General features: G+C 43.3%; 1 protein-coding gene and 1 pseudogene across 3 annotated transcripts; both read right to left on the bottom strand.

The window, feature by feature from the left end:
- Positions 1-961: 961 nt before the first annotated feature.
- LOC308426345 (low molecular weight phosphotyrosine protein phosphatase-like) lies at positions 962-1,544 on the bottom strand (annotated as a pseudogene). Its single transcript has 2 exons — positions 1,523-1,544; positions 962-1,448 (listed from the first exon to the last, which is right to left on the bottom strand). The product of its transcript is annotated as a low molecular weight phosphotyrosine protein phosphatase-like (transcript).
- A 1,498-nt stretch (positions 1,545-3,042) lies between these two features.
- Positions 3,043-27,416, bottom strand: GID4 (GID complex subunit 4 homolog). 2 transcript variants are annotated; one of them, XM_080923610.1, is made up of 6 exons: positions 27,096-27,416; positions 21,036-21,095; positions 14,078-14,185; positions 10,620-10,721; positions 8,905-9,035; positions 3,043-6,281 (listed from the first exon to the last, which is right to left on the bottom strand). In XM_080923610.1, exons 1-6 carry the CDS (start codon positions 27,282-27,284, stop codon positions 6,218-6,220), a joined length of 654 nt encoding a protein of 217 aa, XP_080779736.1. In that variant the 5' UTR covers positions 27,285-27,416; the 3' UTR covers positions 3,043-6,217. The 2 variants fall into 2 exon arrangements, with proteins under 2 accessions (XP_080779736.1, XP_080779737.1); XM_080923611.1 differs by having other exon boundaries at positions 8,905-9,029.
- Between the last annotated feature and the right edge of the window lie 211 nt (positions 27,417-27,627).

Below are 27,627 nucleotides of genomic sequence, written 5' to 3'. Positions count from 1 at the left end.
TCCCCTTCAGGCACAGAGGGCTGCTGCATTCTGTACCACCTCTGCATCTAGCACAGCGCACTGCACACAGCAAGCTTAGGGAAATATTCTTCTTTTCTATTCGGTAACTTCCCAGTTTAGTTCCCATTCTTTTCTAACAAATACCCATTTGCATTTGAGTCACTTTTCTGAAAATGCTCTAAAATTACCCGTGCTTGCCTGTAACACTTTTAAATGTTAATGAGAGAACGCTCACAAACACACTACTATATAAGCACACTTACCTTTTTTTTTTAAAAAAAAAAGAAGCAAAGTGGCTCAAATAGAAACAATGATTAAAAAAAAAAAAAAAAAAAACCCAAGACAACAACAACAAAAAACTAGACAGAAACCAAGTAAAACTAAAAATGTTAATTCATCAATCTATTGCTGTATAGCCCAGAACAGCTTGCTGGAGTCACGGGCCCATCATCATACTCAGCTTTTCCTCTTTCAAATATCTGAACACCCTCAGTGTGTCTGAGTTTACACTCTTCCAATGTTAAATGGAAGACTGCTATGGATGGAGATATTGTCACAGTAAGAACCTAGAATAGAGAGGTGTCAGGTAAGCAGACAGCACCACTAGCTGCTGGCCATGGGCACACTCCAGTTAGACCAGACTGCCGCAGCTTGCTGGGCTCTGAGGCTGACCTGGACCTTGTAGGTTATCCTTACTTTATTGCACTTGTTCCAAATTTGCTTCCACAGTTTTGTAATTACAGTAAGCTCAGATGTTTAGTCTGAGAATGCTTAGCCACATTTCAAATTGTCTTAAGTGTTTTTACCCTTCTGAACAGATACCAAATTTCTACCTGCAATTATTTTAAAGATATACAGCAAGTACCGCTGAAAAGAGAGGTGGGGCATGGGCTAAGGACTGCCGCCACCCTTGGGCATAGCAGTGGTGAGTTGCTCAATGGTGGCTGGTGGGTAGGACCAGCTAGTGAGTCTTCTCCAGGAAGGCCTTGCAGCACCTAAGGCATTGCTGGTACAGCACCTCAAAGTCAGAGTCATTGCCTTAACAGGGAACTTCAGTAGTGAGTTGTTTCTGTGGATTACAGCCTCCAAGTAGCTCAACTTTAGCTTTGCAGTTTTTAACTTACTTTTTCTATTCAAATCCCTCAGATTGCTTTCATCCATACACAGTATATAACAGAATGTGACAAAGTCTTCTCTAATCTGTCTTGCCTTAGAGGCTGTGCTAATGCCATGCTCTCTCAGGCAGCTGACGGCTCTTGGGTCTGGGGGCCGACCCACATTCTAGTCAGAAACGGTGCTCCTGTCAATGACCCAATTATCTGAAACCTTTTCACCAGTTACTGATTTTCTAAAAACTGCTTCTGCAATGGGTGACTGGCAAATGTTACTAAGACACATGAACAGCACCGACTTGGACCCAGCTTTGGTTGTCCTTCTCTGTGCAGACCCTGGCACCCAGAAACCCAGGAGGTATTTTCTGTAACTTTATAGGAGGGTATCTTGTTTGGTGGCTCAGACTAACCATTGATGTAGTTCCTTGGCATTCCAGTTTAAAATTTAAATCTCTTCAACATTTGAGACAGCCTAATGGAGTGTCCTGTGAGTTATAGACTGAGATGAAGTGTGAAAATTGAGGCCCAGAGCCTGCTGCCTACACCCAGCTTCAGCACACCATGGTGCGCCTCCCAGCAGCCCAAGCACTCACGCTTTAGGGCTACGAGATTCCCTTAACTTGCCGTGAGCAGCCCGAAGGCAATACTCAGTTTATCAGCCGTCCTAAAACCAACACACAATGGCTCATCTCTTCCCATCTTAATACTAGTATGCCAAGAAAATCCTTCCAGATTTCTAAAAAACTTCATTTCTAACAAAATGAAGAGAGTGGTTGGCTGAACATTGTTGGGGCTCCTCAGTCTGTAAAGATTGTTGACATTACTCCAACTTATTTCACTGTATAAAAGAGCAATTTTGAGGCTGGGCATAGCCCTAGAAAACAATTTTACAAGAGGCTTTTGACTCTTTTGTGAGGGAGGACGACTGAAACCTTTAAGTGGACCCCAAAACAGCACCACCTCTCCAGCACAGGTTAAGGAGGTAGGTATTCCTGGGAATAAAACAGGAGCCAGCCTGTAAGTTCACTGGGGAGAATTCAAATGGTAGTGGTACACCGGCATATGAGAATCCTATGAGGGATTTGGAAAGACTGCTCAGCAGTTAAAAGCACTTGTTCTTGTAGAGGACCCAAGTTTGACTGTCATCACCTACATGGCCTTTCACAACCACCCATAACTCATTTGAGGGGAGTCTAAAACCCTTTTCTAGTGTCTGTGGACACTAGAGACTATATGGTATACAGACACAATGCAGGCAAAACCCTCGCACACACTAAATCTATGAGAGAAACCAAGGCAAGAATGTATAGGCTACCCCAGATGGAGAAAGGGTGTCATCCCTCACTTGAGCTACACCCATACTGATCTGAAAGCTGATGTACATCAAGGGCTAAGACTCAACTTGGCTCACACCTGCCTGCCATCCACCTGATTAGACCGCACCTGCTGATTCCTGCTCCAGACTTGGTTCAGCCTCTCCTCTCACAGCAGGGCTCTGTAGCTTCCATTCTCAGCAGTTACTCTGGGGACTGGTGTATCATCAGTATGTTCTCCTGGCCTCTTCTGTAGCAGCTTTAGGTTCTCTACATTTTGTAGTCCATGAATACAAACATACTGTATGCTAAGCTCAGTGTACTAAGAATGGAATAAAAAACCTGAATTCCCATGGGTCCAAACCCAAGTAGGTGGATTTATGACAAATTGCCGTCACTGAAATCACTAAACCTGTGAATTTATTCAATTCTATGAATCCCAATACTGTGGAAGATATGTGTTCATCTATGTGTGGCATAACACACTTAAGACATGGCCCACACAAGATTCTGGCCTGCTCTGTAGCTACAGGGCTACATGAGACTGATTTTTCCTAATGGAATGTTTTGATTTAGAAATTGGACACACACTGCTTAAATACCTTTATTTTTTTTTTTTAAAAATTATTTAGACATTGATAGCTCTGTAAAATACTTCTCCCATTCCAAATCTTCAAAACCTTTCCACAGGTCTTCCATAAAGAAACAAAATATTCATACTTTGCGCCCATTCAAATCTAATTTTTAAAAAACATTTAAGATCCAAAATCAAGTATTTTTCTTTCCCAGAACTTGTTAGTAATTTTAAACCTCAATGTAACATACTTAATGGCATTTCTTCTTAAAAATTAGCTTATCAGTGACTATTTTATGAGGAAAAAAATCCATTCAAGGCCTTAAAGGGAATATAATTTCCCTGCTTCTGAAAGCAAAAGACATTTCAAAACCCCTTTGTTCAACTGGAGTTTGACTCCAACACTGCTAACAGGGCCAGTATACCGACTGACTATCTATTTAACATTAGGCATTGTCTACTTACTTTTGGACTGCAGCTGAAATGCTAAACAATCTTAAAGGAGCTAGGTGGGTAGATGGGTAAAGCAGGGGATGAGAGGGCCACAACTGGCCACAGCAGTGGAGCCTTCTGAGTGCAGGGTAAGGCCAGCCAGACCTGGTCCCTGCCTGTGGCCTGGCTTGCTGGAGTAAAGAACAGTAGGGAATTTGCAGTCTGCACTTATTTATCAATGTTAGATACAAGTGTCAGTCAAAGATATTGCACACAGTACCAGAGGCATGTAAACCACTGAGACAGCTGGAGAAAGAGCTACCAATGGAGACAAATCCCCAGAGATCCTCCAGAGACAGAAAAGGAAAAGAAGTCACTGTCCACCAGGTAGCAGTTTACTAAGAAGTGGAACATATTTATTCCTGCCCAGTGCTCAGGAGCAGACTTCTGAGCAGCAAGTCTTCAGGTGGTTCTGAAGGCTTCTAAAGGCATCCTCCCCTCATCTTTCTAAGTAGAGCTGGAACACTTCCCTAGCTAAGAAAGAAAAAAATAAAGGAAAAAAAAAAAAAAAAAAAAAGCAAGGTATGGTGGCTCACACCTTTAATCCTAGTACTCTGAGTGGTGAGGTGGATCTCAGTGAGTTCAAGGTCTGCCTGATCTACGCAGTGAGCTCCAGTCCAGTCAGAGTTACAAAGTGGGGTGTAGGGAGGAAATCCCTATGCTACAACCTGGCCTGCCCAGTTTACAAGAGAAGCTACTTAAGAAGCTACACATGCCCTGGCTTCAGGAGACTCCATCTACTGTTGAATGATACCTGCATGGCACACAGGGATTGAACGGCATGGTGGAAAGGACAGCCAGAAGAGCTGAGGGTGCTGCAGGGAAAAAGCCAGCATAGTCAGTCTCTCAGCCTCCTTTCCTCTTCAGTGCTGTTCCTCAGCTTAACTGAAGCAATGGTGTCTGTGGTGTAAAGTCGTGTCCAGGGTGTCTCATCAGAGCCTGCCGTCTGATGTTCACTTGAATTTTGGTGTCAGATGAAGTTTAGGTTCACCTCAGACTGACCCTCATTCCTGGGCTTTGGCTTCTAGGCAGCTGGGACTGTAGGTGCACTGCCATACACAGGCTGCTTTTCAAGGGTAAGGAACCATTGATTCAGTCTTGGCAATGGATGTGAATTATTTTTTTCTACCTTAGCCTTGGGATGATTTATTTTTTTGGTTTCTGGGCCCCAACTTTACTGGATGGGTAAATCTTGAGACAGTGGGTATCGAAAGTACCTGCTGATTCCTTCCCCACTTCTGCTCTTTTAAGGCTCCCCAGATAGTGTCAGTGACATACAGCACACCACAAGGACAGACAACCTGCTACCCTTGGTGTCCTTGTTTCCAGCACTGGGAATGAAAGCAAGGTCCTCATATGTGACAAGCTAGTGCTCTGTCAGCTGCATCCCTAGCCCTGATGCTGTATTTATTTTAAAGCTTTTTTCCTTGTGTTTGGACCTGTAAACCACCAGAATTCCCCAAAGTCCTGGCCAGATTGTGGACTACAACTGATGCCAACCTATTTTGCTTTTTTAACATTAGAAAACCAAACCAAACCAAACCACTCCCCTCCCTTCCCCTCCCTCACACTTTGGCACATGAGCCTCAAGTTATTTGAGCGCATTTCTTCCTGCCCACGCCATGCCAACATTTCAGTCATCCTTTCCGGAGAATGGAGGCCCCTCTGCCTTTAGAAAAGGTTGTCAGGACACACTGATGTTCTGAATAGCAAAGGGAGGAGGTGCAGACGCTCAGCTGGCCCCGGAAACAGTTCTTGTGTCTAGCACTGTAATTTAAGCAATGCCGCAAAACTTTTGTACCAGGATGACTTGTTTTAAAACTGCTGGTTGATTAAATATACATATAGACATAGATATAAAAGTCATTAAGTCAACATTTGCTGTTTTCAATGTGAAAACGATAAAATGTAATTCAGAATAATTGTGCATTTGCCATAGGGTCCTTGTTAAAGGTACCATAAAAATAATAATTTTGTAATAAAAAACTCTTTTATTTTAGTATTGCCCTCAAGTTCAGAAGTTTGGAGCAAACATACTAAGAAAGCAGTTTGGGATCTGCTCCCACCAGGAATCTGGAAGCCTTAAATTTAGTGATCCCCAACAGCAGGCCCAGAAAACCTGACAGCTATGTGCTAGTCTTGCATTGTTAACACACAGGGCCCCACAAGACATCCAAACTGGAAACAAACATTGACAAGGCCCACCAGGGTCCCCATCTCATTTCATTGGTGGAAGATGTTGGGCCCAGACAACTCCTCACATAGAGTTCTGGGGCACAAGATGCTGGGCTCTGCCTTTCCTTGGGCTACCAAACAAGCAACTGGGGAAGGAGTAGGGCCTGGGTGGAGACCACTGAGCACCAAGGCTAAGGTGACCCAGGAGCTGACCTTCCACTTGGCTAGAGGCAGGCCGAAGAAAGATGGCATTTCAGTGATGCAGAAGTTAGCTGTGCGGGAAGGAAAGTGCATTTAAGGTTGTTCAGAAACAGATGGTGACCACAATGCCACTGAGAGGAAGGAGGGTGGGAGGTGGACAGCTCCCTCTGCCTGCCTGCAGGTTGGCCATGCTCCTTGGATCCTGTAGATTAACATTCATGCTTTCTGATGAAGTCTGCTTGTGAAGAAACAGGAACACACCTCTCCTGGTTCTGGCAGGTACATAATTTCCTTGGCAAAGCTCTTTGTTGCCAAGTTCAGTTTTATTTGACCACTGTTCGGAACCACTGTCACCGGAACTCATAGATGGGTGCACTGTGTTCAGGAACATGGGTCAGGTTGAGGGACTGATACCTGTAAGAGAGGAGAGACAGACTAGATGAGTTTTCTTAGGTATCCTGAACAAAGGAGGCTGGAGAACTCTACCCAGAGTTCCTGCCAATGATGTTCAGATTGAGGTGCTAAATAAACCATTTCTGGTTATGTATATAAAGGTAAAGTCTTACTATGTGGCTATGGCTGGCCTGGAATTCCCCATGTAGACCAGGCTAGCCTCAGACTCACTGTGGTCCATCTGCTTCTGCCTCCCGAGTGCTGGGATTAAACATATGTGCCATTAAGCCTCAATTTCGCTAAATTTTTGTTATCTTTTTATTGTGTGTGTGTGTAACATGTGTGTGCTTGGTGCCTGTGGAGGATAAAAGAAGGCATAAGATCCTCTGGAACTGGAATTAAAGATGTGATACTTGGAATCAAACTTTAGTCCTTAGGAAGAACACCTGAGTGATCCGAAGAGCACTGTAAGTGCTCTCTTTTAAAAGATTTATTTATTTATTATATACACTGTAGCTGTCTTCAGACACACCAGAGAAGGGCATCAGATCTCATTACAGACGGTTGTGAGCCACCATGTGGTTGCTGGGATCTGAACTCAGGACCTGTGGAAGAACAGTCAGTGATCTTAACCGCTGAGCCGTCTCTCCAGCCCCCATTTTGTTATATTTTTAATGGGACATCCCAGGCTGGCTCTAAACTCCCAGAACCAAGCAACCCTTCTGCCCCAACCTCCCACTGGTGGAAATATAGGCACACACCACTGTGTTTGGCTTTGCTAACTCATTCTTCCTAACTAGTTCCCTCTGTTCCTCTTTTGCTGTTCCACTTGCACAATGTCTAAGAATTGCTTTTACAAAACAATTATAATACAGGTCACAAAAATAGGATCCTAAGTCTGGGCATGGTGATACAAAGCCATTTTTCTTTTAAAACAGAGTTTCTCTATGTAGCCTTGACTGCCCTAAAGACACAAGCCTTTGATCCCACCACATTAGAGGCAGAAGCAGGTAGATCTCTATGCATTTGAGGCCAGCTTAGTCTACACAAAGTTCCAGGACAGCCATGGTACATAGTCAGAGCCAGTCTGAAACAACAACAAAACCCCGAGTCAGTCCTGGAGTACAAGTCTGTAATCTGAGCTACTAGGGACTGGAGGTAGGAGAACCACAAGTTCCTGGCCACTCTGTTCATGGTCACCATAGTAAACTATGTCTAAAACAAACAAACATAACTCAGTCTGTAGGTTCACAAAAGAAGCACAGTTAAAGAACAAAGAATTTGAATTGATGTAGGTTAGGGTCATTTACAAGTAAGCAGAGGATAGAAACCAAAACAACAACAAAAACTGAAAGAAAATAGTGTTCCATTTTATTTTTAAAAACTTTTATTTATGTGTGCGAGTCTGTGTGAATTTATGTGTACTGCATATGTGTGGGTACTTGGAAGAAAAGAGCATTAAATTCCCTGGAACTGGAGTTACATGCAGTTGTGAGCTGCCACATGAGTGCTGAGATCTAAGTCTGGGTCCTCTAGAAGAACACGAAGTGCCCACTGATGAGCCATCTTTCCAGCCCACAGTGTTCCATTTCAGAGAAGAAACAAACTGGTATAGCTAACCCTCGAGGTATAGGAAGGAAACAAGAAAGTCCCCTTGGCAAAGGCCAGCACTTGAGGTGGCCTTCTGTCCCTAGCCTTGGAGGAACATAAGGTAGGAATGTGAACTCTCGAGAGATGATGGCTGAGCGGTTAAGAGCATTGACTGCTTTGCAACCACATGGTGGCTCACAACCATCTGTAATGGGATCTGATGCCCTCCTCTGCTGTGTCTGAAGACAGCTACAGTATACTCATATAAATAAAATAAATAAATCTTAAAAGTAGGAATGTGAAGTCTCATGGCTGTTCACTCATTACACTAAGATCAAGTGCCTGAGAGGCAGTGCCAGCAGTAACTGAAAAGCCACACTGTCTGTAAAGATCACATTAGACTTACTGGTAAAGTTGTCAGGAATATATATGAAATGATCAGGACTGAGGTAACCAATTCTGAAAATGCAACATTGCCTAAAAGTATATACTGGGTGCTGCTTAGTGATAGAACACTTGCTTAGCTAGCATGTACACGGTCTTGGGTTCCGTCCCATAAAACAAGCATGAGGTTCTACCTCTAGTGTGTGTGTGTGTGTGTGTGTGTGTGTGTGAGAGAGAGAGAGAGAGAGAGAGAGAGAGAGAGAGAGAGAGAGAGAGAGAGAGAGAGAGAGAAAGAGAAAGAGAGACAGAGACAGAGAGAAAGAGAGAGAAATGGGCCTGGAGAGATTGATGGCTCAGTGATTAAGAATAGTTGTTGGGCTTGCAGAAGATCCAGATCTGGTTCTCAGCACCCACTCACAACCATTCATAACACTAATTCTTGGGGATCCAATGCCCTCTTTGATCTCTTTAGGCACCAGGTACACATATGGTATGCATATATACGTGCAGGAAAAAGCGTGCATACACATTAAATAAAAGTCTAAAAAGTTTTACAGTATTTAGAAGCAATACAGTTCACTCAATAGACAGGAAAGAGTCCCTGTCCAATGTGAAGTCATCTGAATGGCCTCAGCTGTCTGCAGTTGTCCACAAGGCCCTTACCCCTTACCATTCTGAACTCCGATGGTAGTAGTAGCCCTCTATGGAGGCTGCTGACTTCTGAAAGCAGATGTAATAGAAGCCAGCAAAGGAAGCACCGCTGATGTCTTTGATTGTGTGGTCTGGGACAAGGAACTGCTCCTGCACACAGACATGGGACCAGTCAGGACCTTCCCTTTCAGTAAGACACCAGACTGCTAGAAACAAAATGAAAGTCCCCAAACAAAACAAAAAAAACCATGACATGGTTCTATTCAACTTCTGGGTTTCTGCCTGGCTTAGGGGTGGTGTTCATACAGTGTCCTACCTACTGTGGTGAAATGTACCCACAGAAACACAGCTCGGGGTCTAACAGACAAACAATACTACTTTCTTTCCTGCCTACTTGTCTGCCCACCTGCCTCTCAGAGACCATTGACAGAGGAGCCTAGAAAGAATAAATTTCATCTGGCTTCCAGGAACTGTTGCTGGGTTTTGATTACCTCTAATAATGAAGTAATCACATCTATTGGAGTCTCTGGTCATTCTGAGTTAAAGAGTCCCCATGACATCACACCAAAGTCACAGAAACAGCACCATTTGTGCCACAGAGACAGGCAACGTGCCATTTAAACTGGCAACAAGCAGTGAAAGGCTACGTCGTGCTCCTGTTCTCAGGGAGACAGAGTCAGAAGCCTCAGAGCTTCAGGTCAATCAAAATCCTATTTGTGTTAGTTACTCTGAGAGAAACTGTCTGGAGACAAATCTACTGGTTTTTTTTTTTTTTTTTTTTTTTTTTTTTTTTTTTTTAATGGACACTCTTTTCTGCCTTTTTCAACCTTCAAATATTTTAAAGTTTAATTTAGGGCCGAGGTCTAGCTTAGTAGTAGAACATTTGCCTAGCATGTGCAAACCCTGAGTCACTTCTTCCACACAGGAAAAAATAATAACCTAAATATCAGAGCAGGTGCTTTTAAGAGTTAGTTGGCATGTTTCCCACTGTCGAGCATGCTGGGAGGGAGGCTCAGTAGGTGCTGGATAGCAGAATGGGCTAATATACGCTGGATGGCAGAGGAGGGGAGACGGAAGCTCACTGTGTGCTACCCAGTGACTGTCTAGTGAACAAAAATGATACCCCACATCCCAAATGATCACAAAGCAGACAGCAAGCAAATGGCCACTTTAGCTGCCTGATCTTTATGAATATTGTAATGTCATGTTCAAGTAGCTTTCTCTCTCCTTACAGACCAGATAATGGGGACTGGGGTGTGATGGTGTTCCCAAAGTTCTTTTTCACAAACTTGCTCCATAGAGTTGATTTATGTGGCTGTAATAGCATATCACCACAGTGAGAGGCATGGAACTCTCAGCACAGGCCGATCCACTGAAAAACTAGAGGGAGCCAAAGGCTCATGCTCCATTCCCGGTCCCTCACTTTCAACCTGGAGGTTCACAGGATTCTTGGGTAGGAGAACGAAGAAAGAGGATACTGGTCAGCGGTGCCTGCTGACATAAATATGCCTGCTGCCCACTAAACAGCATAACCAGTTCACTGAGGTGTGCTCTGCAGCCCCCTCATCACTGCGCTTACAAGTGTGTAGGGACCTGTCATGAAGACACATTGTGATAAGCAACCAGCATGGAGGGTCCCTGTGGGGAGGGCACAACCTGCAAGAGGAAGTGTATGGGGGTACTCTAGAATCTGGCACATGGGAGTTTGGGGAGATGGCTGGGGCAGAACCTTACCTTCCACCTCATGAAGACATAATCCCCATTTTTCAGTTCTTCATAATCAAAGTCATCTGAATTAAATGATTTTGCATACTGATAAAAAGCCAGAAACTTGCCCTAAAAACAACAGAAAGAAGAGTCTCAGTGATCCACACGAGGAAAGTTGGGTGTCTGAGCTCATGACATCTAGGACAGTTAGTGGACAAGTGCTACTTGATTGTGTGCCCAGTAAATACAGCCAACGGGTAAGGTGTAAAGGGTGAAGATGGGCCCAGTTTTAGAATACCCTATCAGAGCACATAAAGTAAAACACATCAGTGGGGTTTCAGCAAAGAAATACAGAGTGGCACTGGGCATGGTGGCACACACCTTTAATCTCAAAACTCAGGAAGCAGTGATCTCTGTGAGTTCAAGGCCTACCTTGTCCACATAGTTCCGGGGCAGTCAGAACTACATAATGAGATGCTGTTTCAAACACAACAAAACAAAAATACAGAGGGGCAAGGACAGTCAAGGTGAGTCCCAGCACTGGGCTAGGGACAGGAGAATCAGGAGTACAACATTATGTTCAGCTACAGAGGGGACTCAAAGTCAGCCTAGACCATATATATTAAAAAACAAAATGGTACTCAACAAGGTAATATATACTTTTTTCTTTTTCTTTCTTTCTTTTTTTTTTTTTTTTTTTTTTTTTTGGTTTTTCAAGACAGGGTTTCTCTGTTTATCCCTGACTGGTCTGAAACTCAGAGAACTGCCTGCCTCTGCCTCCCAAGTGCTGGATTAAAAGCATGTGTCACTATGTCTGGCTGGTAGTATATACTTTTAATTCTAGTACTTGGGAGGCAGAGTCAGGAGGATCCCTGAGTTCAAGATTAGCTTGGTCTACATAGCAAGTTGTAGACCAGTCAGGGATAAACAGAGCAGTCTTTTCTTACCCGAACAAAAAGCAAACACAAACAAAAGGACTGAGAAGAGGGCTCAGTTGGTAAAGTACCATCTGTGTAAGCACATGGACCTTGAGTTTAGATCGCTATCACCACATAAAAGCCAGGAATAGTATGTACAACTACAATGCTAGAGTTGCTCTCAGATTAGAGAGACTGCCTCAAAAAATGTGCAGAACTATAGAGGAAGAGATCTGGTGCCGACCTCTGGCTCTATGTACAAGCATGTTCACACCCTCCACACAAGAACCCATTCTTTTTTTTTTTTTTTTTAATGTGCAGACATAAAATGAATAGGGCTAAAGAGATGGCTCCGTGGTTAAGGAAACTTGTTGCTCTTGCAGAGGATCCATGTTTGGTTCCCAGCACCCCACACACAAATGCAGGCAAAACACTCATACACATAAAATAAATCTAAAACAAAACAAAAAACAAAGAACCAGTCAAACAAAAACAAAGAAGAGCCATTCTGGGACACTTTATAATAGCATATCCAGAGCTAGGTGTGGTAGTAGACAGACATAATTGCAGCACATGGGAGGCTGAGACAGGAGTATTCCAAGTTCAAGGACTGCCTAGACAACAAATTGAAAGAGTGAGTGCCTGTCCAACCGAGAAAAGCGGATATATATAAAAAGCTGATTCCTAGGATTAGACATCAGGCTTGTGTAAGATATTCGGGTAGCAACTGGAAAGGACTAACCTAGGGAAAAAGAAAAAGAAAGAAAGAACCAGGAATGGTGGCACATGCCTTTGGTCCCAGCACTTAGGGGGCAGAGGCAAGAGGATCTCTGTGAGTTTGAGGCCAGCCCAGTCTACAGTACGAGTTCTAGGACAGTCAGGGCCACACAGAAAGAACCAACCAACCACATAACCAACCAAAAAAACAAACAACAACAAAGGGGTTTTATTTTTATAAAAAGACCAAACCTAAGAAAACCAAAATACTTAAGCCAAGCCAAAAGTCCCCTAAAAGTCTGTAGTTAATTCTTGGTCCAGGCAGTGAATGAATTCCAGGACCCTGTACAGACACCAAAATCTGCAGATACTGTATCCCTCAGCTAATACAGTTGATATGTATGTGACCTGTCACATTACACTTCTACATACTCTCGACTGTCTCTAGGAAACTGGAATGCAGTGGAGATGTTGTGTAGAAAAAAGTGAAAATAAAAATAGCATGTGTAGCCGAGTAAAGACATTTTCTTTTTTAAAGGCAGGGTCTTATAGTATAGCCCGGTCTGGTCTGGAACTCACTATGTAGCCCAGGCTAGCCTCAAACTCACATTGTCTGCCGGCTTCTGCAGCTGGGTGTTGAGAGTAAAAGCATATGTCAGCACTCCTGGCAATATTGTTTTTAAGTCTTTTATTATGTGTATAGGTATTTTACCTGCATGTATGTATGTGCACCATATGTATGCCAAGGAGGCAGAAGAGGTGTCATAGCCCCTGTAACTGGAGTTAGACAGTTGTGAGCTGCCACATGGTGCTGGGAACCGAGCCTGAGTCCTTTGGGAGGGCAGTAAGTGCCCTTGACTGCTGAGCCATCTCCTCAGTCTGACACAGAATATTTTTACTAGCATTTTCTTGTACTGCAAAGGAGAACCAGTGAGTTACTTTCCCCAAACATTTTCAATCTACAATCAGTTGAATATACAAAGTGCAAATTCAGATACAAAAGGACCCAAAAGAGGGTCAAATGAAGTTCGTATCTGCCTTAGTGCTACGCACTGTCATTACACATTTTTTCTGTCTAATATTTTTAAATTAGTATATACTTTAAAAAAACAAAAACAAAAAAACCCAAAAAAACAGCAAACAGTAAAAGCTTAATATTCACAGGAATCAAAGCACTAAGATATAGTTTGATATGTTACGTCATAAATGTTATCATAAGAATAAAAAGCATTCGGATTGTGACTTGATTACCATGACCCCAGCTGTAAGTGTCACGAGGGTACAAGAGCATGTCTGACTCTGGACTACAATAGGAGACTGGTAGCATGGGCAGTTATCCCACACCATAAACTTAAGGCAAGACCTTATCTCAAAACCTAAAACCAGCTGGGCATGGCAGCATATGCCTGTTTTGCAGCACTTGGAAGACCGAGGAAAGAGAATCACTGAGATTTTCAAACCAATCTGGTTTACAAAAGAAGATCCCATCTCAAAACAAACAAACAAGAACACACACACTCCTTTCCAACCCACAATGTCTGACTAAGTCAAAGGCTGGTATGATAGGACAAAAAACAAAATCTGAAGATACAAGATTTGAGTAAAGGCCAAAACATAAACCAGTGAAAAGACCCCCTGACAGTAACTCTGAATTATTTTGACATACTCACCAGTGGAGAATAAGAACACTGCGCACGTGAGTACTAAGGACTGGGAATCTGAATTGCTCAAGATTCAATGGATCAAGTCGTTAGGCCTGCCCTGAGTCTACTGGATGAATAGAAATACACAATGCACTCTGCCCTTGCTAGATGTCTTCTGCTGCCTGGGGCAGAGCACAGCTTTACTCACCCAGTGCTTCCGATCCACATCTTCATCTGCGTCCCACTTCCGAGTTAAGAAGGGGTGTTTCTTACTTATTATTTCTCCTTCAAAGAAGGTTGTAAGGGTCGGATATTCCTACAACAAAAGCAAACATCCATCAAGACATTAAATGTACATTTCTGGGTTTGTTTGTTTGTTTTAAATATGCCTGGATCTAAACTCAGGGCTCCAAACATGCTGAGTGATTTCCCTCCCACTAAGCTACACACAGATACTGAATGAGCATTTTACCTTGGTCCTGCTAACGGAATACTAGGACCTCAGGTTTCCCAAAAATGTGCTTGCTCTCTTGCTTCCTGACTGTTTTCACCTCTCTGAGGTGACCAATCTTGCTACACTTTTTTCTAATACTTGGACAAGATTAACACACCCAAAGCATTGTTAGACCCACTGATCTGCCAACAGGCTATGGACATAACCCGGAATTCAGCTGCTTAGATAATGAAGGGGCTCTGGGGCTTTTGAGACTTTGCCAGAGCAAAGAACTTCTCTTTGACCTCACTTGCTATGTTCTGGTCTCTTATAAAAGAATTTTATAAGAGTCTACAACAAGTAAACTCTGATCTCCCTTGACTTTGGGCCAATCCTTCAGGTATCCTCCCTTACACCTCTTTATACCTTTTTTTTCTTTTCTTTTTTGATACATGGTCTCACCATATATCCCTGGCTGCCTTGGACTCACAGAGGTCAGCATATCTCTACCTCCCAAGTGTTAAAATTAAAGGCATGTGCCACCATAACTGGCTTTGTGTCTATTCCAGGACTAGAAACATCTTTAGGAGAAATGCCTCAGATATGCTAGAAAGACATTTAATTATGTCACATGGATTAAGAACAATTTAAATAAGGAAAAATACACAAACAAGGCAATTCAAAATCACAACCATTCATAAAGATGTCACCTCAAAAGTTAAGCTGTTACAGTTAAGGAAAACAAGGGTGAGAGTAGAGAGGTGGCTCAGCAGTAGAGCATGTGCTGCTCCATCAGGTCCAGGCGGCACTGTCAGCACCCACATGGTGGCTCACAACTGTATGGAACTCCAGTCCCAGCGATCTGATGCCTTCTTCTAACCTTGTAGCATTAGGTACACATGTGGTACACAGGCATATATGTAGAAAAAAACACCCATATACTTTGAATAAATAAAAATTAAAATAGTAGACCCATCCTGATAGTTTTTCACTTTTCGAAGTGCAAAGACCCTCTTAAACAGCACTACACAGACCTGTGACTCAGGGGCCACACTGAGGAGACCTGCTGTGACACTACTACCAATGTGGACTTGTACTATTAATTTGCAGTCCCGCACGGACTCCAGGTCTGATGTGCACAGCAGACAAGTGTTCTGCCACTGAGCTATCCCAGGTCTGTTCTTTCTGTTTGTGCGTGTATGTGCACATGCACGGGTGTGGAGCTTGGAAGCTATTATTGGGGGTCCTCCTTTACTGCTCTTGACCGTTTCTTTTGACATGGAGCTCACCAGCTAGTAGACTGGCCGGCAGTGAGTTTTCCATCCTGGCTGTAGTAGGGTTACAGACATTCATGATTATGACACAGGTGCTGGGGATCTGAATTCAGGTCCTTAGCAGGCAGTTTACTCACAGAACCATCTGCCCAGCTCTGCACCCATCCCACTTCCTCCTCCTCCTCTTCTAATGATTTGTTTATTCTTGTATATTATGAGTACACTGTGGCTGTCCTCAGACACACCAGAAGAGGGCATTGGATCCCATTACAGATGGTTATGAGCCACCATGTGGTTGTGGGAATTGAACTTAGGACCTTTGGAAGAGCAGTCAGTGCTCTTAACTGCTGAACCATTTCTCCAGCCTCCCCCAACCCCCAATTAATTTCTTAAGAGTGAACTTTAAAATATACAAATCTAACATTCTCCAAAACCTCAACCTCCTACACTAACAGTGCTGGGTTGGGTTTCTTATACAATATGTATATAACAGACTGAAGAAATGAAATGGGGAGATTTTCCTAAATGGAAATCTAATCTAAGTTTAAAAACTACACTAATCCATCTTTGGCAAGGACTATGCAAGCCAAAAAGTCCATAGAAAATTTTATTTTAAAGGTTATATACCTCTTAAGACTTATTTATATTTTATATGTATGGGTGTTTCACCTATACAGATGTCTGCGTGTCACATGTATGCCTGGTACCTGCAGAGGCCAAAATAAGGTGCTTGATACACTGGAACTTGAGTTAAGGATGGTTGTGAGCTCACGTGAGTACTAGGAACCAAACCCCAGTCCTTTGAGCATCAGCTAGTGCTCTTAACCACTGGGCCATCTCTCTAGTATCTTCCATATGATTTTTTAAAATTTTATTCATTTTTGAGACAGGGTCTTATTATATAGCTGTAGCTGGCCTGGAACTCACCAGGCTGGAATTGAACTCAAAGAGATCTGCTTGCCTCTGCCTCTCAGGAGTTGAGATTTAAAGTGTGTACCATTATAACTGGCCTCCATATATTTTAAAAAATAAGTTAAGATTATATTGTTTCTGAATTTTGAGCTTTAATATCATTTTGGAATCCCCGCCTGTCTTGATTACTGTTCTATAGCAACAGTGTTGAAGGTCATGGAGTAAAGTGGTTTGAACAGCTTAGATATCTTAAAAGGCCAGTTGACTAGCAACTGGGGATTCTATAAAGGGCCAGGCACACAAGATAAAGCACACTACAATTCTGTGCTGACTTCTTAAAACACTTTAGGAAGCATGTGAAGGTAACTACAACACATCCTCCAAAAAACTGTAAATGACAATGATTGGATCCATCTTGGTCAGAAGTCACCAAAAAAGATTATTTCTTGGGGAAGGTATAGGAACCCTGAGCATTTGTCTACAAAGTCAAATTTAGGATAACTTAGAGAAACAAAATAAGAAAAACAAACAAAACAAATACACACATATACTCACTCACTCACTCACTCACCCACCCACTCACTCACTCACCCACCCACCCACCCACCCACCCACTCACTCACTCACTCACAAGCCAGAAACAGCACCAGAAGGTAGGGTGTTAGAGAGAGGAGATGGGGAAGGAGACCAGGCAGGTGTAGGCTGTGGCCACTAAACTCCATCAGTCCTCCTCCTGATTCCAGGCTAACCCTAAGCAATCCCAGGATGGGTACCTCAGGCAGAAATGTCTTCTCAGCGTTTATATTATTAGGCCAATAGGTCGACAAGCACTGAGTTAAGAGTGACATCCACTTTGCTCACTCGTCAGTCTCATGAATTGACTGGTATGGCCTGTTATCCCTGCTTCCAACCTCAGCCCGACTGATGGGTGAGTGAAGGGCCTCCCTACAATCTCCCCTTTAAAGCTGGGCTCCCAGATACCCTCCATGCTGTTGGTCCCTCCTGGTGGTTAGCTTGGAAATGCAAAGATAGCACAATTTAATTCTTATTCTTTACAAGTCTGATTGCTTCAGTTCAAAACAGCACCTAAACAGTAAAGCTGTGTTTGCTAGTGAATGTGTGGCAAATAACCTCAAATTTAACTTTTAACACTCTACACTACATACACAAGACTGCAAGTATTATAAATAAACCACTTATGTAGTTTAATTCAAATAAACTAAATATCTGATATTTTATTATTATTGTTGTTGTTGTTACTTTGTTTTTTCAAGACAGGGTTTCTCTATGTAGTTCTGGCAGCTCTATAGATTAGGCTAGCTGCAAACTCAGAGATCCACCTGCCTCTGCTTCCCAAGTGATGGGATCAAAGGTGTGTACCACTATCCCCTGGCTATTATCTTATTTTGGAGAGACGGTCTCTATGTAGTCTTGGGGTAGCAAAGAAGAATGAAGACCGGGCTGGCCTGGATCTCAAGAGATCCATTTGCTTTCCAGATACAACTGATACTTTAATAGTTATGAGAAAGCATAAACAAACAATTAATACAGGTATAAAATTCAACCAACTCATTATAGCTTCCTGCACAGGCTAGACTCTCTACAGCATACTAGGCTCACAATTTGATAAGTTATCAGTTGCATATCTTATGACTATACCAAAAGCTCATAATGAATTAAACACTATCCAGATGTGGAGCTGCACTGCACACCTGTCATCCCAGTGCTCAGGCATCTAAGGCAGAAGGTTCGTAAGCTCTATGCTAGTCTGGGCGTCTATAGTCAGTTCTAAGTAAGATAGACTACAGAATAATGTCTATTCCAAACACAAGAGAGACCTGTACTTTAAAGGGATGAAATACATGATGTGTTAAGTGTCTTTATCTTCAGTAACACTGTAATATGTTACTAGGGGAGAATCTCAAGCATTCTGTGGCCTGTTCTGGCCTTAAGCATCTCAGGCCACAGACTACCCTTTTCTAAGTTCCCCACATAAGCGTGGCACAGTGCTGTACTTTGGCAGATTACTTTGGGAGGACATGAGCCTAGTAAGGCCTCTTTGCCTACAGATCTGAGATGTGCCAGGCAAGATGCACTCCTGTGGGCTGGTCCCAGTGCAAAGCCATGCCGGCCCTGCCTGAGGGAAGAGCTTCATCAGGGACACTTGCTCTAGGAAGAGCTCTCAGCTGTCAGCACTTGTGAATACTGTTCCCAGATTTCCAGTGCTTCTTGCCATTTCTTAGCAGTTTCCTACAACTCAAGTGAGTGGCTTTGGAGTCACTGTTATAATGTTCTAAAATATTACACATTTTGTTAGTTTCTGGCTGCTTTATAAGTCCTTTGTTTTTTTGCTTTAAACAATTTTTTTTTCCTTAAGACAAGAGTTTCTCTGTGTAGCCCTGGCTGTCCTGGAACTCACTATACCAGGCTGGCTTCAAACTCAAAGAGATCCACTTGCCTCTGTACCCCAAGTGCTAAGATTAAAGGCATGCCACCACTGCCCAGCATAAGCATTTCCTGTTTTACTACTTGCTTTCTTAGAGCAAATCAAAGCAGAGCTCCCTCCCCACCCCTTTTTATGCTCACTATCACTTTCTGATGGGTTAAGTTTCCAAAGATGGGGAAGATACCTTCTGTGTCAATAATAAGCTTCCTAGGGAATCCTTATCCCAGCCTCTAACAGGTAAGCAGAAGACTGTGGGGCATCAGAACAGCACTCCACATTTGAGTCACATTCTTACTTACAACTTACTTCTAACAATGCTCCCCATTTGGAAGAGTTATCTGTTGAAGTAGAGAGGGGTTTTCACTCTCCTTTAAGCAGAAGCTGAAAGAGAGAGACTTGAGAAACTAAAGATCACAAATCCAGAAAAGGGCTGAGTGAGGTTAACAGGCTCTGTTCAACCCAGCCCAGTCCTGCTGGGCATGCAAGACTACATGAGGCAATAAAGGCCATGAGAAGCTGCAACTGGGCTGTGCCCAGCCACTCCTGGAAGGGAATTCAGCGGCAGTTAGGTGTTCTTTTTCTTTCTGTTTAGTTACTAATGGGGAAGAAGGGAGGCACTTCTCTGCCTTCTAAATCTCAGAAGTCTTGAGGATTAGAAAGCTGGATGGTAGGACAGAGTACTTTATTTTTAGTCATCAGGCTGAAAACCAGACTCTTCCTTTTTACTGTTCCAATGAACCACAAAAAGTATTTACTTACTTAGTTTTAAGACAGGCTTTCTCCATGTAGCCCTGGCTGTCCTGGAACTCACTCTGTAAAGCAGGTAGGTCTCAAAAAGAGATCCGCTTGCCTCCTTCTTAGGATTGAAGGAGTGTGCTGCCACAACCAGATAAACCACAGGACTTAATTAACTCCAAAAGCCTTCACTCTCTATCTCAAAGACTGTTAAATTCATGATAAAGGTGGAGGTTATATTATTTTTTATTTATTTATGGGCATGTGCATATGCCAGAATCGTATCTACAGGGTATCTACAGATTCCAGAAGATTTTGAATTCCATGGAGGTGAAGTTAACTGGTTGTGAGCTGTCCATTGTAGGTCCTGGGAAGAAAGTTTGGGTCATCTACAAATGCTTTTAACTGCAATCTCTCTCCAGTCTTTTTTTTTTTTTTTTTTTTACCAAGACTTTTGTTTGTGTCTGTGAGTATATGTACACCATTTTGTGTGGGTTTGTGTGCCTGTAGGAAAAAAGAGAATATCAGACATTCTTTTCTATCACTTTCTACATATTTCTCTGAGACAGGGTCATCTCCTGAACCTGGAGTTGGTGTTCTTGGCTTCTAGATAGGAAGTCAGAAAGCTCCAGTGATCTTTTAGTCTCTGCTTAGGTTGGAGGTGCGTTTATTAAGGTGCCCAGGAGAACTGGGGAGATGGTCAGTGATTATGTAACACTGACTGCTCTTCCAGAGGTCCTGCACTTAAGTCCTACCACCTACATGACAGTTCACAACCATGTATAACTGTGTCTGTATCTGTAGTACCAAGGGACTGATGCCCTCTTCTGGTGTGCAAATGTACATGCAAACAAAACACCAATATATATAAAAATAAGTCTTAAAAAAAAGTGCAATGGATGCCAGCTTGTTATGATTCGACATCTGCCTAGCAAGCACTTTTAATTGCTGAGCCATCTCTCTGTCCATATAACAGTTCTTAAAGGATTAGCACTGCCAGACATGGTAGCACACAGCTATAATCTGTGCATTCCAGAGGTTGATACAGACAACTCAAGTTTGAGGCCAACCTAGGCTTTTCTGACTCAAAGATCAATTATAAAATGACTAATCAATCACGCTGTGATTTGTGAGGGCTGTGGGTGTTGCTCAGTAGTTGAGTGCATGCTGAGTCTTCATTTCCTCCACATTAAGGAGCAAGAAGGAAAAATTGTGACTGTGTACATTTACAAATGGATAATGAAAACTGCAGTATTATGGTCCACAAAAATCAAAAGAATTACACCACCGCATTGCATACTGAACTCTCTGAGCTGCTGAGCAAGCCACTCACTTTCCTATCCCAGATCTGGCAAGAAGCACTTACCTCTGTAAGGCCTTTAATCTTCAAGTACCCACAAAGGTAAGAGTTCCCAGTGTCCACATGCTGTAAAAAAAGAAAAAAAAAGACAAATGTTTACAAATGAACCCCTGGGGTGCTTTGGAAATCCTGGAAGGCCAGTGGTCCACATGCACCCAGCACGATCCAAGCCTGATCCAAGCTTTGGTCTCAGCAGTCTTTGGTACCTTCAGTACTGACTGACAATGAAAATTATATCAGGGGCTAGAAAAATAACTCAGTTGTTAAGAGCATTTGCTGCTCTTCCAGAAGAGCCAAGTTTAGTTGCCAGGACCCACATCAGGTAGCTCACAACCATTTGAACCTCTAGTCCTAGGTAATCCATCCCCTTTTGTTCTTCACAAGCATGCAAATTCATGTGTATATTCCCATATTCAGACACACATACACATAATTAAAATTAATAAAACATAAATCTTAAAAAATTATCCCTGGTCTCCCTCACTCCCTTTGGCCAAATATTTCGAGATGTGCCTTCTGGAATTGCCTATTCCTTCATTTTCTGTACATTTCTCTTTTATTTGCAGATTGTGCATTGTTACACACAGAGCCTTTTCTACCTGTATTCCCAGACCCATCTCTAACCCTAAGTGTCTGGCTAGATCATTTCCTTTTCTCTGCTAATCAGCCACTGGCTTAGGAGAGCTTCTCCTGCCCTCTTATTGACCCTAAACATCATCTTGAATTTCCTTATAAAATTAGCAAAAAATTTGAGAATAACATTTTATGAAGAGTTAAAAGGAATTAATTTTAATTCTGAACCTGAATGCCACCCAAGATTTTGTGAATGTTGGTTTGGCCTATTTCATAAGCAGTCTTTTTTTTCTCTCCCAAAGACAGGATATCACCTGTCCTGGTTGACCGGCCTTAAACTCACAGAAACCCACCTGCTTCTGCCTCTCTAGTGCTGGGATTAAAAGCATTAGATTTTAGGCCTTTTTGTGTTTTAATGTTTATGAGTGTTATGCCTACATGTATTTTTCTGTACATGTATGCTTGATGCCTATGGAGGCCCAAAAGACATTAGACCCCCTAGAACTGCAATTGGATATGATTGTGTTGCAATGTGTATGTTGGGAATCAAACCTGTGTTGTCTGGAAGAGCAGCAGGGCTCTTAGCTGCTGAGCCATTTCTGTAGTCCCTAGACTTTGAGCCCAAGACAGGTGGAAGTGGCACAGGAGATCTTGAGGCTTGGCAGCCACAGGTCATTAATCATTTAGACACTGTCAGATATCTACCTACTCAACAACCAATTTTTTAAAAAAACAAAATGAAACAACCCATGCTAGCAGAACCTGGACTTTGCTCTGGCACCTACCCTGTTTATAAGACCTGGCCATGTTTAGTGGTAATCACCCCATCACCTCTGAGCCACAGCTGTAGGGATGAGCGGCTCCAATCTGGCCAATAAGAATACAAGTGCTTCTGAAGGAGCACTAACATTGGAATGGGCATAGTGAAACAAGAGTCTCTTCCTTCCTCTTATGGTGGGAATAACAAACAAGCAGCATTCAATCTCAGGAGACTGAATACCAAGAGACCAGCAGGAGAAATAGAACAGGAAATGCTGAAGATGGCAGCCCAGAAAGATAAACAGAACCGACACATCACAGGACCTGGAGCCATGTGCTAAAGTCAAACAGTAGATCATTTATTGATCCTGTATGCTTCTTTCTGTCATCCATTCGTTCATTTCTTTCTTTTTCACTTTCCCCCAAGACAGGGCCTAACAGCGCAGGCAGGGCAGGGTTCCAGCATTCATGACTCAAAGTGACTCTAATTATGATAAACTCTGAAATTGCCTATTAACTTCTGAATTAAAACATAACAATGTATAGGTACTTGGAGCACATGTGTTAAGTGAGGTCTTCAAGAAACTAAAAGAGTTTTACGGTACTTATCAAATTAAAAAATATTTTATTCTTTTTAATTATATCTATATGTGAGTATGTGCACATGAAAGAGGCCAGGGTGTCACAGCCTCCTGAAGCTGTAGTTACAAGTTGTGAGCTGCTTAACATGAGGGGAACTTGGGTCCTCTACTCTTCACTGCTGAACCATCTCTCTAACCCCAAACATCAGGTTTCCATGTCTAACACAAATCAAATATTAAGGTAGTCCTTAAGAACTGTAATGAACCTTTAGCCAGGTGATGTCAGCACCGAAGCAATGAGGTTCCAATGAAGTCAAAAGGTTGTCTGTCACATGTTGGTGCTGGCATCAGAGGTAATCCACGCAAAAACTGCCAAAGTATTTCAGCATCTTCGCTTGCTGGCCTTAGCACTGGAACTAGGTAACACAGCTGGTTCACATTCACGTGGTCCAGGGGAAAAAAAGTTTTTATTGAAGGCCACTCTGAGCCTGAAGCCTTAAATTCACTTTTGTGGTTCTTATAGAACTCAATACAGTTAGTGGTTTTCAGAGCTAAAGGCTATAAGATGGAAGAACTACTTGGTAATAAGATTAAAAACTGAAGTGTACATTGCTTCACATTTTCAACAGCCAGAATTTATGTCTGGCCTCCATTCAACCACATCTTTCCAGTTCTGCCCAAATTGATCTTGCTGAGGATGGGTGAACTAAAATCACCCTACATGCCCACAGTTCTCACCAATGAAGGGGCCAACATCTCACTGTGAAAGGTAACAAGGCAAATGTTTAGCAAGGAGGTCTCTCAGCACAGCTGTATCTAACAACCACTCTTTTAAAATGTTCCTCTGACAGGGTCCCGAGCTTCACACTACTAGTGACTTATGGGATGGCAAAGAGGGAAATAGTCATAGAGCAGGGTAAAAGATCTTGTTGGAACCTTGCATATATTTTCAGTAATTGCTATACTAGGATTTCAAAATAAAAGATGTTCTGTGGGTTGTGACAAAAAAAGTACAGGAAAAGTTATACAGCATCTTTTGAGACATTTCTATTAAGACCATAAGATACCATTTCATACCCACTAAGATGAGTATAATAAAAAAAGTTTGTAAAGATGTGAAGAAGTTGGAGCCCTCATATGCTGTCAGAGGAAATGTAAAATGGTGTGACCACTTTAAAAACCACTGGTAATTTGCAGAAGTATTAAACTTAGAGATACTATAAACCCCAGCAATCCTATCTCTATGTTATCTATATTTACTCAAGAGAAAACATGTGCACACAAAAACTTGCACACAGTTGGGCTGGTGGTATGTACCTATAGTCCTAGTACTTAGGACAGTGAAAGTGATAAGGTCACTTGGAGTTAGGAGTTCAAAGCTAACCTAGGCAATATATAGAGATGCATACCTCAAAACTCAAAATTTGTATATGAATGTTCATAACAACATTAGAGATAATAGCCCCAAAGTAGGAATAACCTAAAAGTCTATCAACTGATCAATGGCTAAACAAAATGTAGGCAAAGTTTAAATGAGCAACAAGAGAAAGTAATGAAGTACTGACATTTGTCCTGGGACATTGGGTGAGCCCTGAATATATGCTATGTAGAAAAGCCGGTCAAGAAAGGAAAACTACTTGACCCAAATTATATATGTGCAGAATAGGTAAAAGGTGAATCTAGGTTTTTTGTTTGTTTTTGAGACAGGTCTCATTCTATAGTCCAGATTCTGGCCTCGGGTTCTAAATTTTGGAATAATAAGTGAATACTACAAAACCTGGTCTTAGAATAGGTAAACCCGCAGAAAAAGATTAGCCTAGCATTGGTAAGTGTACTAAGGTTTCTTTTGGGGGGGCAATAAAAATGTTCTAAAATCATGTGACAGTTGCACAACTTTGTGAATATCCTACAAACCATTAAGGGTACACCTTGAATCTGTAAACAGTACGGTATGTGGAGTACATCTTAACAAAAGTACTTAAGAAAAAGCAGGTGTATTTTCATTGATTTGATTTCAGAGTCCATGCCTTTAACTGCTGCATTATTCTGCTTCCTAAAAATAGTTTAAGCCAAACAAACAAGAAAAACGGGAAAGAAGTTGAATTATAAAAGGCAAAACTATGTTCAGAGGGCTGAGTCTAGAAAAGGCCAGTAAACAGACCGGCTATGCCCCCACCTGGTCACAATAACAAGCTCACTGGCCTAGATATGGGGGAGCATTCTGTGGCAGGACCACCAACCATTCCCACCCCTAGGCATTCTACATAAGGATGTGGCTACTTGACACCTTTTAACCAGGCTTCTAACTCAATCACTGTTTCCATTGATTCACTAGGCCCCTGACAAGGCAGGAACAACAGACAAATGGCAGAAACAGACTTTGATACCTAGTTGCTCTGGCAGCTATTAACTTATTATATCATAAATCAGCAAATGGGTATAAATTCAGGGCCATTCCAAACATGATCCACGCAGGGATCTCACTTCCAGGATTTTATGATTAGTTGAATGAATGAAAAACAAAATACCTAACTTTCTCATGCTATAGTATCACATCTTAAGGAAGAAAAAAAAAAGATTATCACAGTAGGTAACAAGACTTAAAATAGCTCAGCCACAGCTTTCCAATCACAATAAATACCATAGTTCATGACAGAACTTTATGGAAAAAAATTACATTTTTAATAAGAGTATGGTTTTCCCAATCAAGAAACTGAGAGAACTATTCCCACAAATGGTAAGAAAAGGGCTAATGAGTGTGCTGCACTTAGAAAGGAGAGACACTTTCGTGTCTTTCAGTGGGAGATCTAGTTCCTCAAAGAATCCAAGATGGGAAATTAGAACAAAGGGTTGTGGAGGGTGTATAAGTACATTTTCCTGGGGCCCTGGGGCAGCATGCACCTCTAAATCTCTGGCAGGGCTTTAAAGGAACAAGATTTGGGGAAGAACCTAGGAGCTGGCATTAGGAAAATGCACACGAGGTGGGCAGGGGAATAGGTATTCAGGCAGGCAGTTTAATACCTAGAAAGAACAGTACTGTGTAGAAAGGAGATGAAGGAGAAATGTCTCCATCAATCTTTTAGTTGGGAAAAGTGTCAAGGGAAAGAGAAAGAGGTGGAGTTCTGGAAAAGAAAGGCCCAGAGCAGATGAAGCTGATGTTTCAAAGTTGTTTGGGGACTGGCAGCCACCAGCCAGGACTCAGATATCCAGGTCAAATAGGGGGAGGTAAGTGGACACAAAACAAAACTGGGTTAGATTTCCCAGTACTTGGGCAACCGAGGCTGGGAGGAAACTCTGGAGCTATGTAGATAAAAATCAGCAACACTACAGCCAGCAATAGCAACCAGCTAGACCAAGGTGTGAGGTCTGGGGAGTGGCCAGGGGGACTGTCAGGGATGGGAAGTAGCCACAGTGCAGGTTAGGGTAAGAAGCCTGGGGCAGGAAGTATAGTGTAGCAGCAGATGACTATGAACTAACTGACGCCAGGTTTTGGTACTGGAAGGCCTCAGGAGACAACGTCTTAACACTAAGTGTGTGCAACTGGAGAAATTTGGGTGTGAGTACCTGGTCTTTGGGGAGCCTCAACCTTTGTGGATTGTTTCAGCGAATGGAGGGAGGTTGCCCACCTCGCCCCCGTCGCCCCGAGAACAGTGGGCTAATTGAGTTCTCCAAAGGGCAAGGTCTCTGACACTCAGGATGAAGTTGAGGTCAGAGGAAAAGCTTCATTCTGAGAGAATGTGACACTGGCCGCTACCGAGAGGTATTGAGTTTGGGGCAGCCAATGGAGAGTTTTTCAGGAGCCGACAGGGATTGGTGGGAGGGCTGGCTGGTGTAGGGAGGACAGGACTTGGGAAGAACCGACCCAGACTAAAGGACGGCTAGTCGTAGGGGTGCTTCCGGATCCCAAGCGGGTGAGTCAAAGGCTCCAAGTGTGGGACAGTCTTCGGGGTCTGTCGGAGTCTAGGGGTGGGTTAGGGGTAGGATTCGAGAGTGTGACATCAGCTGGGCAGGTCCCGGTGGGAGGCGCCGGGTGCTGGAGGCCCCGGCAGTGAGGGCCTGGTCCGCGACTGAGGGCTCGAGGAGCCCAGGGCAGGCCCGGCCCGTGAGCGCCGCGAGGAGGCCCTCGGGCTCGGCCTTGCCGCCTGGCGCTCACCTGCAGCACCACCTCTACGTCGTACGAGTTCCCCTTGCTCTTCTGGTGGCCACGGAACTTGGAGCCGCTGTAGAGCAAGCTGGTGGCCACGCCGGGCTGCTGGGTGTTGATGGGCGGCGGCGGGATGAGTGAGGCCGCGGATGTGGCTGAGGCACCCGCCGGCGGGGGACACTCGGTGCGGACCGGCATCGCGGGGTCCCCCGGAGCCAGGGCTGGGGGAGGGGGAAGGAACCGCCGCCGCCGCGCGGGAGTCGAAGCTGCGGGGAGGGCGGACCCGGGCGCGCACGCGCGGGGGAGGGGCTGGGGAACCACCCGCCCGCTGCCGACTGACCAAGAGCTCGTGTCGCCACCTGGACCCCGAGACCTGCAAGCAGGGACTCCCTGTCCTGAGCTGGGCCCCACTTCCCACTTGCCCTCGCGGGCACACACACACACACACACACACACACACACGCACGCACGCACACACACGCGCTCACACACTCACACATACACACACACACATACACACACGCGCGCACACACTCACACA

The sequence above is a fragment of the Micromys minutus genome (assembly GCF_963924665.1).
Source record: "Micromys minutus genome assembly, chromosome: 10".
Lineage (NCBI taxonomy): Eukaryota > Metazoa > Chordata > Mammalia > Rodentia > Muridae > Micromys > Micromys minutus.
This window is presented reverse-complemented; position numbering and strand designations above follow the sequence as displayed.

What these genes read in the sequence shown, in the direction of transcription:
- GID4 (XM_080923610.1), bottom strand. Translation starts at nt 27,284, where the DNA reads ATGCCGGTCCGCACCGAGTGTCCCCCGCCGGCGGGTGCCTCAGCCACA. An exon ending in ACGTAGAGGTGGTGCTGCAG is followed by an intron (nt 21,096 to 27,095) that starts GTGAGCGCCAGG and finishes CTTTTTTTACAG; the next exon opens with CATGTGGACACTGGGAACTC. An exon ending in TACCATCGGAGTTCAGAATG is followed by an intron (nt 6,282 to 8,904) that starts GTAAGGGGTAAG and finishes CCTCTCTTACAG; the next exon opens with GTATCAGTCCCTCAACCTGA.